Source organism: Protopterus annectens, chromosome 9.part0 (genome assembly GCF_019279795.1).
Source record: "Protopterus annectens isolate FY-2018-M chromosome 9.part0, PAN1.0, whole genome shotgun sequence".
NCBI lineage: Eukaryota > Metazoa > Chordata > Ceratodontiformes > Protopteridae > Protopterus > Protopterus annectens.
In genome coordinates, this window is record NC_056743.1 from 195,385,249 (window position 1) to 195,398,424 (window position 13,176).

General features: G+C 41.5%; 1 protein-coding gene across 8 annotated transcripts in view; it reads left to right on the forward strand.

Annotated features, from left to right (window-relative positions):
* Window positions 1-13,176, forward strand: part of CELF1 (CUGBP Elav-like family member 1) — a 1,362,987-nt gene that overhangs the window by 234,109 nt on the left and 1,115,702 nt on the right. For all 8 annotated transcript variants that reach the window (XM_044082727.1, XM_044082728.1, XM_044082731.1 and 5 more), the window contains exon 3: window positions 5,727-5,775. In XM_044082727.1, the coding sequence (XP_043938662.1) occupies window positions 5,727-5,775 (49 nt within the window). The remainder of the gene's footprint in view (window positions 1-5,726; window positions 5,776-13,176) is intronic.

Consider the following 13,176-nt stretch of genomic DNA (forward strand, 5'->3'; position numbering starts at 1 on the left):
CTGCTTCATAAACTTGTTTTGATCTATTCTTAATTAATTTTACATCCAAATATGTTATAACATCTTTATTGAATGTATAAGTGAAGCGTAAAAAATCAGTATTATTATTGAACATTTCTACAATTTCAGCTGCCTGTTTTTCATCCCCTTGAAATATAATTATGATGTCATCTATGAATCTAGCATAGAAAGCTATGATGCCTTTAAGTAAATCATTATTAAATATATAATTTCTCTCCCAGTAAGACATTACTAAATTTGCATAGCTAGATCCACATGGGGAGCCCATTGCCACCCCTTCTTCTGTTTGTAAAATTTATTTTCAAAGAGGATGAAATTATAAGACAAAATTATATCTAGTAGTTCTCCTACTAAAGATATTTCACTTAATTCTGCATTTTTTGGCGCATATTTTCTTGTACCCAATCTATACCTAATTGATGAGGTATGCTGGAATAAAGTTCTTTCACATCCACTGTTATGAAGTTGTTATCTTGCTGGTAAGTGATGTTATTTATTTTATTCAAGAAGTCCCATGAATCTTTTAATATCCACTCATCTAGTGAGACATATTTCTTTAAGATTCCATCCACATATTTAGCGCAAGCATAAGTGAAGGATCTTCTTCCATCCACTGTTGGTCTAAATGGTGGTTTATTTATGTCTTTATGGATTTTGGGGACTCCGAAAATTGTTGGTACTTTAGGAGCATCCATCAAAAGATAATTAAATTCTTGTGAATCAATTTTTGCCTCAATGAGTAATTCATTAAAATAGCTCTTGATGAATTGATTAGAGCTATTATATTCACTAAGAGATGATTGTTCATATGAATCCATGCTCAAGATGTCTTTGATTTTGTTATTAAATTCAAATCTGTCCATAATTACTAATCCACCCCCCTTATCCGGATTCATAACTGGCCACTCTTAGAGAATTATCCATAGAGTTAGATTCTCCCAATAATTGTCTTAAATTTTTCTTACAAAAAGCTTGATATCACAGATAGTTTGTGCTAAATTCATTTTATGAGATGGAACAAAAGTTGAGCCTTTTGCTAAAATATTAGCCATTTCTTCTGTCACAAAAAAGGAAGAAAAATTATAAATAAGAAAATCTTGTTGTGTGTTTTTTACTATTGTCAATGAATTTGATTTACTATGATATGTTATCTCTTGTGGTTGTGGTTCTTTCTCCTGTTCCATTGTTTCCTCTGATTCCGTCATTGAAAACCCTGACCCCCATAAGAAGTGGATGCCTGTTGATTACTTCCTCGTTCATTAATATCTCCATTATTATTTCGTTCTTTTATCCTATCACTCCTCCTCAAATTATCTTATTACTGCCATGTGATACAGATTGTTGTAAATTAGCTGATGTTATAACTACATCAGCTTCTTCATTTGTATGCGAAATTTCTCCATTATTAGGAGCTTGATTATTAGACTGAATCTGCATCTTTGATGGCATGGGATATGCTATCCCTGCTTTGTATTGTGCTTGATCCCTCTGTAATTTCTTAATTTTAGTTGTTTTTATTTTTTGTAAATGCTGTTCAATACTCTGAAAAACACATTGATAATCATATTTATATCTTGTAAAATCAGTATGATCATTGATTTGTTTATCTATCATTTCGATCTCCGATTGCAAGTCTCGCATCATTATTGTATAATGTTTAATCATAACTTGTAATAATTGCAACCCATGCTGGTTGAATAATTTGATTAAATCCTGATGGAACATTGATCCGGGTGTTAGGCCTGTAGGGTATCTCCAGGTCCTAAGGCCTTTTGGGACAATTTCATGTTTGAGACGCTCCTGAAAATATTCAATTTCTAAATTAAGTTTTTTGTGTTTTAACATTTTAGAGTCTAGAAGAGACCATAATTCAGCGAGTGTTTTCTCCAAATTATTCTCTTGAAGCATGTTATTATTAATTCTACTTTCATCCCATAAGCCTATATGTGCCAATAGCCAGTCTTGTAAATTTATTACTGATGTATTTAAAGCTGGTGTCCCGTTATGCTGATTTCCAGTTGGACATCTATTAGCAGTTATGGGCTCATTTGTTTCTTGCACTATCCGATGCTCATTCGGGTTATTTTGACTGAGAACTGTTTCAATTCTAATAATAACTCGTCCATGTTCCGATGGAATAGCTGCACTAGTATGTTGATTTGCGTTAATATGAGCTGTCTGTTGACCTGGTGTAATATTATCCTGCTCTGTTTGTTCAACAACATGAGGCGAAAGATCTCTCTGCTCTCCTTGAACCTGCTGCATTAACGTTGTAGAAACCATACGGTCCTGATGTTTAAGCTTTTGCAGTTCTGCCATCACCACATCCAACTTCTCGTTTGTATGCTCCAACTTTTGAGAGAGAAGTTGTATTAGAATACTCAAATATTGCATAGATCCGCTCTCGTTACCTTGCGTATCTCTGAAGATTACTGGCGTGTTTTCAAGCGAATTATTAGCCATAGCGGTAATGATACGAAATCCAAACTGCTACAAAAACACAAACTTTAACCAAGAAGTTAATCCGCTTAGGCTGAACGCTTTACAACTCGCTTTTATTGAAATGAAATGAAACGTTAACAATTTAAATAACGCTTTTCGTCCCAAACAATGATCGGACTTCTTCAGACAAACTGACAAACATCTGAATAGTAGTAGGAAGTTGTTTAAATAGCTCATTTTCGCACCATGAATATGAATCATGACGTAATTTCTTAAAGTGAAACTTCTACTATTACTACTATAATAGTAATGTTATAGATGTCGCTATTAAAAATGAATACATTTATTTACTAAAATGAAATTAAAAAGTTCTTTACTTATATTGTAAATTTAATGTACTAGAATGATGCTAAAAATAAAAATAAATTAAACATTAATAGTTTTAAAAAACTCATCAAATTTAGGGGATGGGCACAGCAGTTCCCAATTTACTGCATAGTCTTCAACACTTAACTGAGATGCTTCACAAGGGCCTTTCCTTTTTTTCCATCAAAATTCATGCCTCTGCCGTTTCAGCACATTATAATACAGAGCCAAACCTCTTCTTTCGTCCACTGCTGATGGAATTCCTCAGAGGAGCCAAAAATTTAAGACCACCCAGGAGAACCCCTACTCCAGGCTCGGACCTTAACTTTGTATTGGAAAAGCTCACTCTACCTCCCTTTGAGCCAGCTACAAATGCAGATTTGAAATTCCTTTCTTGGAAAACAGCCTTCCTTCTAGCCATCACTTCAGCAAGAAGGGTGTCTGAATTATAGGCCCTCATGACAGTGGAGCCTTTCATCATCTTTCATGCGGACAGGGTGTCCCTCAGGACCAGTCCTTCCTTTATGCCCAAGGTTGTATCCAGTGTGGCCCTTAATCAGTCCATTCATTTGGCAACCTTCTTTTCTAATCCACAGAACAAAGGAGAACGAATACTGCACTCCTTGGACATGCACAGACAACTTAGATTTTACTTGGACAGGACTAAGCCTCTCATGAAATCTGAACAGCTGCTGGTTTCATTTGCTGCAGGGATAGAGGGGAAGGCCATTTCAAAGCAAACCATTTCTAAGTGGTTAGGACATTGCATTCATTTCTGCTATAAGCACCATGGAAAACCTACCCCACAGGGGATAAGACCTCATTCCACCAGGGCTGCATATACCTCTACAGCCTTTCTTAGAGGTGTCCCTAATGGGGACATCCTAGAAGCTGCTACCTGGCGTTCTGTACATACCTTCACCAAGCATTACCACTTGCCAATTTTTTCTAAATTCAGAGCTGGCTTTGCCACTGCAGTCTTGCAGGATCTTATAGCTGGTCCTAATGCTATTTAATTGCCTCCTCCCATCCTTAAGCTTTGGGAATCTACCCCAAATGTGATGACTGCAACAGTGAAACACAAAGAACATAGTACAGTTGTGTACACCTGGCATAATTGTAAATGTTCGAGTGTATTCACTGTTGCAGTCCTGGTTACCCTCCCTCCAGTCCCCCTGTCTTCTATTGATTATACCTCTATTCTTGTTTACTATGCTTAAAGCTTTCTCGTGTATTTGCTTTTTGTTGGAGGTGTAACCTTGTATATAATTGCTTCCCATTATGGAGGCACCTGACATCTAGGGCAATAAAAACTGATGTAATGGCGTCGGCATGCTTTATACCCCTGACTACCTGACGTCATGGAAGATGAGACAGCAACTGACGCAGGACCCAGGACTTTGATAATCAGGCCAACTGAGGGCTACCTGCAAGCAGATAACCCAAATGTGATGACTGCAACAGTTAATACACTTGGACATCTATACACAACTGTACTGTTTGAGGAGTGTACGTGCAGACGTCACATTTAAGGCCCCTAGTTTATGGCCCTACGCGTGATGTCCTATGCACACTGCAACAGCCAAGCTGAAGCTTTTGTATAGAAGCAGATGTACAAGTCGCCTGAGGGCATGAAATCCCACACCTAGAATACTGCAACATTTAAGGGAAGGACATCTATGAGTATGGTAAGATTCTACACAACTATTCTTTCTTTCTTGCTGTTGGTGCCTTAGGCAGAGTTCAAGTCAGTGTGCTGGCTGGTTTGCACCAGAGAGAAAACTTCAGAAAGCCACGTACCCCGTTGGGAAAGTCTTTCTACACTTTTTGACTGATGTCAGAGAAAACCATTAAACTGTCAGTTCCATATGATTAAATAGGAGGATGCTTTCCAGGATCAGAACAAAGACCTTCAGAAAATCAGACCAGCTGTTTGTGGCCTTTGTCACTTTTTCTGAAAGAAAAGAAGTTTCCAAGCTTACTATCTCTAAATGGATCTCGCACTGTATCTTCTTTTGTTACACCCTTCATGGTAAGAAGCCACCTGATGCTGTCAGGACACACTCACCTAAGGCAAGTACTGCCTTCCTAATAGGGGTACTAACCAAATACATCCTGTAAGCTACAACCTGGTCTCAGCTCATACCTTTACCCAACATTGCCATTTATCAACCTTCTCCAAGCCCGGAGCAGGATTAACCACTGCCATCCTGCAGGGCATCCTCTTCTCTCCTTAGTCTACCATCCACCCTTTTTCTCAGGATTGGGAATCGTCCCACTAGTCAGGACTGCAGCATTGAAACATGAAGAGCATAATACATTTGTGTATACATAAAATAAATGAAGATTTTCAAGCGTATTCACTGTTGTAGTGTACTTCCTCTCTCTTTCTCCTTCCCCACTAGCCTACATGGTAGGGTTGAACAAGCTTCTTTTCAAGTCACGGGATCCATCCTCTTGCTCCTTTTCTTCGTTAAGTTCATTGTCAAATTCCCTTGACATTAGGGCCCATCTGTGGGGGTCCTACCTTCAAGGGGGAAGAAAAAACTGAGATCATGCTGTTAGCTGACTCACCTTATACCCAAGCATATTGATGTTAGTCAAGGCGTCTGCCGGCTATTGGAGGAGGGGAAACTTTTCTGTGGTAGTCAGGCCAGCCAATGGTTTCCACGGCAGGAAATCCCTCTAGTCAGGACTGCAGCAATGAATACCCCCTAACATTTACATTTATGGTAAGTGTCCACAACTGAACTTTCTTGCATTTGTGTAGTTAAATGTACAACAGAAGACCAGCAGTGTTCATTTTCAGCTGTGCAGCAGCCTATGTTGTAGTAATGCTTTTATATTTATGCCCCCCCCACCAAAAAATTTGTAAATTCTTTTTCTCTCTCCCACAGATGCATCATCCAATTCAGATGAAACCAGCTGACAGTGAGAAGAATAACGGTAACATTTAACATTCAATTTTTTTTGCTGCGACTTTAAGCACTTTTTTTAAATTTTAAAAGTCTGATTTTCTACTTGTAACATGATTTGATATTGTAGGAATTCTGCAGTGTTATAACAGTTGGAGTGTCCTCCTCTTCAGTCCACAGCTCACTTTTTTTTTCTTTGTGCTTTCTGTGCTTGTCCATTCTCAGGATATACAATGTTGCGTATCATGTATTGGGTTAATAAGAGCATGGCATGTCTCTTCACCTTTAGGTCTTGTAGGATCTTAGGATCATAAAAGAGCTTACTAGGCTATTGGCCCTGAGGACCCTTACAAGGCTAGTCTCGAATTTAGTCCATGTTCTGACAAGTCAGCACCCGATGCCCCTGTCCAGCAGGGACACAGGTAGAATCCCAGTGGTGTATTTTCTGTTCCCTATCCAGTTATCCAGGTTGCGCTTAAAAAGGGATAATGAGGTACTCTGATTGTGGAGAGGGAGTCTTTTCCATAGAAGGGGGGGAGGGTTCTCTGCGGCACACATCTGTCCTGCCAGCAACTCTTGTTGATGTCATAGACCAGGTTGAGGTCACGCGTGTGGGTTACTCGAGTAAAGCTTGACTTGTGGATATGCAGCAGTCCCATCAAGGCGGGATCTGATACCGCTTTGTATGCCAGATAGAGGTCTCCTCTGAGGAGTTTGTATGAGACTGAGTAGAGGGACAGGGCTTTTAGCCGTTTGTGTAGGGTAGAGGATGTTCTTCATGTTTTACTGTTGCAGTCATTACATTTGGGTTATCTGCTTTCCAGTAGCCTTCAGTCGCCTGATTAACAAAAGTCTTGTTCCTGCGTCGGTTGCTTTCCCTTCTTCCAGGACGTCAGGTCGTCAGGGGTATAAAACATGCAGCCGACGCCATTACATCATTCTTTCTTGCCATGCTGTGCCTGAAACAGAAGCAGTTTGCAAGTGCCGGTCGTCTGACACCTGAAATTTTCTTTTTCGAGTTTCAGAACCGAGGTCTTCAACTAAAGCGAAGTACCCCGTTGGGGAAACTTTTTCTTGCTCCTTACCGATGTCAGTAAAAGCTAATAACTGCATTACTTGTGGAAAGCAAATACCTCACAAAGATTTTCATTCATACCGTATTCCTTGCCTAGGCCCTGACCACGACTTACCTTGCTGTCGGTTTTGTGCTTTAAACAGCGCACTATCTGTCGTCATGCATCTTTGCCTCTAAATATTTCTGTTCTCTGTTTAATTATCCAGAAATGTCGTCGGTTAGCCTTCTGAGTACCGGGATTCCAAAAAATAATGTAAAGATAAAGACAGAGAGAGGTCACCGAGGTCCAAAACTGCTGATGATGCTTCTCCTAAGCCAGTCGCCAGTTCACTGGTACTCACCGAGGCGCTTTTGCTGTCCCTGATATCCACTACTTCTGACTCGCAGGCCTCTACTAAGACCCATTTGGAGTCCAGTATGTCGCGAGATGCTTCAACAGTGGAACCCACAGATATCTCTACCTTCGATGGGTTCAGAGCCGCTGTGCAGGGCACTGGCTTCTGAGGGTGTTTTCAGGCCTACAGGTTTGTATATTAGACTGACGTCATCTTCAAGACTAAGGCCAAAATCATGATCTATGCCTAAAAAAACGAAGCCTGGGCCACATGTGCAGGCCCCTATACCTAAAAAACAAATAATCAAAATGGCCGAAGATTTTATTTCTCTGATCAGGGGTAGCCAATCCCCCCCCCCCTTCCAAGAGGCCTAGGCAAGACATTGATTATGAATCTTCTGAACAGGATTCTATTTCTTCTGACTTTTCTAATGAACAGGATTTTATTTCTTCTGACTTTTCTAATGAACAAGAATTGTCTATACCTACTTATGAGTACTCTGATGCAGAAGATTCCATTCCTTCTGCTTCTCCCCCTGAGGATTTTTCTTTTGGGGAAACTTTACCTACCTTAAGGGAACATTTCCACTGACAAAGTCAGGATATTTCTGAATCAAAAAAGAGACTTCAAAATTTTCTTCAGCATAGGCCTTTGGCTGTACCGCCTCTTAGACATTGTTGATGATGTTTTTTCAGAATCTAGTATGGCTCCTGATTCTCTGCCTCCGGCTCCTTGTAAGCAGGGTAGATACTACAGGGTTCCTGACTCCCACAAATTCCTTTTCAAAAATCCTGTTGCAGATCCTGAAACCATTTCTCAGGGTCCCAAGGACATTAAGGCTTCTACTGCTAAAAATCCTACCCCTTCTGATAGAGATTCCAGGGTACTGGATAAATGGGGTAAGAAGGTTTACACTTCTGCAGCCCTGGCAATCAGAGCTTTAAACTGTCAATTTAATATGCTAAAATATCAGCAGCATCTCATGGGACTGCTTAAACAGAAAATGATGTTGATTTCTGACTGTGTGGAAAATAAAGATTTACAGGATGTATTGCATTCAGCTAAACAAGTTGGAAAACATACTTTGCAATGTGGTATTAATTCTTTGGAGGCCTCTTGCAGGGCTGCTGTAACTGGGTCTGTGCTAAGAAGGCATGCTTGGCTCAAAGAGCAAAATCTGCCTGATCATGATAAAGCAAAATTGTTAGATGCTCCTTTGCAACAGGACTGTCTCTTTGGTAATCAGGCTGAAGATGTCCTAAAAAAAGATGGAAGATGAAGCTAAATCTATGGAAACTGTGGAATATTTCTTACAAGTACAACCTCCAAGATTTAGTAGACACTGGCCTACTAAGAACTGGTCCTTTCCTGTTCCTTCGAGAGCCACTTAAGTCAAACCCAGACATTCAAAAGGCACCAGGTTTCAGTCCCATGGGACTTTCAGAACAAAACAATGGGGTGCCTCCTCTTCCAAATCTGGGAACAACAAGACACACCTCCCTATGGTAAGCAGTCTCAGTGACTTCCCTTTAAACTTACCAAGCAATTACCTTTTAGCCACCCTTTTGGGGGGAAAACTGGCTCTTCTTGCAAAAAACTGGCAAATTATAACCAAGGACAAATGGGTTTTAAATGTAGTATCCCAGGGATACAGGTTTCATTTCCATACGCTGCCAATTCCAATTGGATGGCCAGACCTGCCCCCAAATCAGTAGGCAGAGGCCCAAAAACAAGTACTTTCCCTCATGAACATGGGGGCTGTTCAGCTAGTACCAGAAGAGGAAAAGGGACAAGGTTTCTAGTCAAGACTTTTCCTGGTACACAAGACAAATCTTGGCATCCAATTCTGGACTTATCTACTCTAAACACCTTTCTGGCCATTCCAAAATTCAAGATGCTGACTCTTCTCCAGTTACTTTCTATGCTAGGCAAAGATGCCTGGTTGGGAACTCTAGATTTAAAAGACGCTTACCTGCATATCCCAATCAGGGAATCTTGCAGAAGATGCCTCTGCTTCAAAGCAGGCTACTTGCATTACCAGTTCTCTGCACTGCCCTTTGGCTTATGTACTGCGCCCAGGGTCTTTACAGAGTGCCTGGCTCCAGTAATTGCATGTTGCAGGCAAAGAAATATTCAAATATATCCACACCTGGACGATTGTCTAATTCAGGCTGAAAACAAGGACATTCTTCTAAACCATTTGACGTTTGTAAAAAGGGTTCTAACTTGTCTAGGGTACATTATAAACAAAAATAAATCACAACTGGTACTCTCTCAAAAAATTACATTCCTGGGTGCAAGCTTGAATACAACTGCCAAGATGGCTTTCCTTACGCCAGAGAAGCAAATTAATTTGGTGACTTACTTCAAACAGGTGGCCACAAAAACCCTGCTTTTTGCAAGGCAAATACTGCAAGCCTTGGGGTTCATGGCCTCCTGCATTCTTCTAATTTCATATGCAAGACTGCATATGAGGAAACTTCAGTGGTATTTAAACAGTCTATGGAGTCAGCATTCTCACAGCCTGGAAACAATGCTTCCTATCATTCCTTGCCTGCAAATGGAGTTCCTATGGTGGGCAGAGGCCTGCCACCAAAACAAGGGACTGCCATTCACACCACCTCCTGCCGCCCAAATCCTAACTACAGACGCATCAGGCTGTGCTTGGGGGGGCTCATCTGGCAGGGAAGTGCATTCAGGGCAAATGAAGCCTAAATCAAATGCACCTTCATATCAATCAAAAAGAAATGCTAGCTGTACAGAATGCTCTTACAGCCTTCAAGGACTACCTTCATCCTGGACAATTAATGATAAAGACGGACAACACCATGGTTATGTGGTACATAAGCAAGCAGGGAGGTACACACTCCTACCCCCTTTGCAGACTAGCCATGGCATTGTGGAACACCGTCTTGACATATCAAGTACAACTACAAGCTCAATTCCTGCCAGGAAAGCTGAATACTCTGGCAGACGAACTAAGCAGAAATCTCATGGACCCACACAAATGGAAACTGGAATCACGGATTTTCAACATGTTGACATGTAAATGGGGGAGTCCAGACATAGATATTTTTGCCTCACCTCAGAAATATCAGTTGGACAAATTTTGCAAAAGAACTCATCACAAAAAAGCCTGGAAAGTGGATGCTCTATCCTTCTGCTGGAAAAAACTAGCAGTCTGTGCCTTTCCCCCTCTGCCTCTGCTCTCTAAAGTTCTACTAAAAGTCAAACAGGACAAACCAAAAATGATTTTGATAGCTCTAGACTGGCCTCGCCAACACTGATACCCACTCCTGCGCAGTGTGTCACACCTTCCACCGTGGCACCTGCCTCAGACACCTTACTTACTGTCTCAGCAGAACAACCAAATTCTGCACACTCAGCTCCAAACTTTGAATCTTTCAGCGTGGCTAATCACCTAAATTCACCCTTAGCATCCTTCAGTAAACCTGTGGTGGATGCCATGTTGGAGGCGAGAAGACCTAGTACTAGAAAATCTTATGCTGACAAATGGAAAATATTCTGTGCCTGGAATCAAGCTCAAAGGATAAGCACAGCAGTGCCCAACATTCCTCAGATTTAACAATACTTAACTGAGATGTTTCAAAAGGGCCTGTCCTCTTCTTCCATAAAAATCTGTGCCTCAGCCATTTCAGCTCATTACAACACAGAACCTCCCCTGTTCTCTCATCCTCTGCTAAAGAAGTGTCTCAGAGGGGCCAAAAACTTAAGACCACCCAGGAGAGCTCCAACCCCTGCCCGGCTTCTTTGTTTTGTATTGGAGAAGCTAACTCTCCCTCCTTTCAAGCCAGCTGCTACTGCAGACTTAAACATTTCTCTCCTGAAAAACAGCTTTCCTTTTAGCAGTCACTTCAGCTAGAAGGATTTCTGAATTACAGGCTCTTATGGCAGTGGAGCCTTTCATCATTTTTCATACGGACAGGGTATCTCTCAGGGACTAATCCATCCAAGGTGGTATCCAGTGTAGCTCTTAATCAGACCATTCATTTGCCAACTTTCTTTCCCAATCCACAGAACAAGGGGGAGTGGATTCTGCATTCATTGGATGTACTCAGACAACTTAGATTTTACTTAAGCAGGACAAAATCTCAAAGAAAATCTTAACTGCTGTTGGTATTTGCTGCAGGGGCAGAGGGAAAGGCTATTTCTAAGCAAACCATTTCCAAATGGATAAGCCATTGTATTCGTTTCTGCTATATGCACCATGGAAAAAGTCTCCCCCAGGGGATCAGACCACCAGGGCTGCATCTACTTCAACAGCCTTTCTCAGAGGTGTTCCTACCAGGGACATCCTAGAAACTGCTAACTGGAGCTCAGTTCATATGTTCAAATATTACTATTTACCACTTTTCTCTAAATCCAGAGCTGGCTTTGCCACTGCTGTCCTGCAGGGCCTTATAGCTGGTCCTAATGCTGTATTATTCCCTCCACCCAACCATAGCTTTGGGAATCTACCCAATTGTATTGACTGCAGCAGTGAAACACGAAGAACATAATACAGTTGTGCACACTTACCATAAATATAGATATTCGAGTGTATTCACTGTTGCAGCCCTGGTTACCATCCTCCAGCCCCCTATTTTTCTCTGGCTATACCTCTACTTTCACTATGCTTAAAAGCCCTTTTGGTGTATTTGCTTTTGGGATTGGAGGTATATTTTTGTGTTTTTAATTATATTTGCTCCCCATTTGGGGGGCACCTGACATCCGGGGCAAGAAAAACTGATGTAATGGCGTCGGCTGCATGTTTTATACCCCCTGACGACCTGACGTCATGGAAGAAGGGACAGTACCGACACAGGACCCAAGACTTTGTTAATCAGGCCGACTGAGGGCAACCTGCCAGTAGATTACCCTTATGTAATTACTGCAACAGTAAATGCACTCTAACATCTACATTTATGGTGTAAGTGTACACAACTGTACTTTCGCAACACTACACTTAAACGAGGCATACCTCTACATCCCTATCAGGGAGTCTTGCAAAAGATACCTACGCTTCAAAGCAGGCTGCATGCACTGTCAGTTCTCTGCACTGCCCTTTGGCTTATCTACTGTGCCCAGGGTATTCACAAAGTGCCTAGCTCCAGTCATTGCATTTTGCAGGCAAAGAAATATTCAAATATACCCATACCTGGACCATTGTCTAATTCAGGCAGAAAGCCTGGACATAGTTTTGAATCCTCTGGCCTTTGTTCAAAGGGTACTGACTTGTCTGCGGTACACCATAAATGAAAACAAATCACACCTGGTACCCTGTCAACAAATTATGTTCCAGGGAGCAAGCTTGAATACAACTTCCCAGATGGCTTTCCTCTCGCCAGAGAAACAGATTTCATTTGGCAAACTACTTCAAACAAGTGGCCACAGAAACCCAGCTATCTGCAAGGCAAATACTGCAAACCTTGGGGTTCATGGCCTCCTGCATTCTTCTAATTCCATATACAAGGCTGCATATGAGGAAACTACAATGGTATCTGACAAGCCTATGGTGTCAACATTCACAGGCTCTAGAAGCAAGGATTCCTATCATAACTTGCCTACGACTAGAGTTCCTTTGGTGGGCAGAGGGCTGCCACCAAAACGGGGGACTACCATTCACACTACCCTCTACCACCCAGATTTTAACAGACCCATCAGACTATGCATGGGGGCCTCACCTGGCAGGGAAGTGCATTCAGGGCACCTGCACATACGTCAAAAGGAAATGTTAGCTGTACAAAATGCACTGAGAGCCTTCAAGGGCCACATTCTTCCAAGACAACTAATGGTAAAGATAGATAGCAGCACTGTGATGTGGTACATTAACAAGCAGGAGAGTACACATTCTTACCCCCTCTGCAGACAGTCGGTGGCATTGTGGAACACAGCCTTGAGCTACCAAGTGAATCTACTAGCTCAGTTTCTGCCAGGAAAACTAAATACACTGGCAGACAGACTAAGCAGAAATCTCATGGACCCACACAAGTGGAAAATGGACCCAAGGATTTTCAGCATT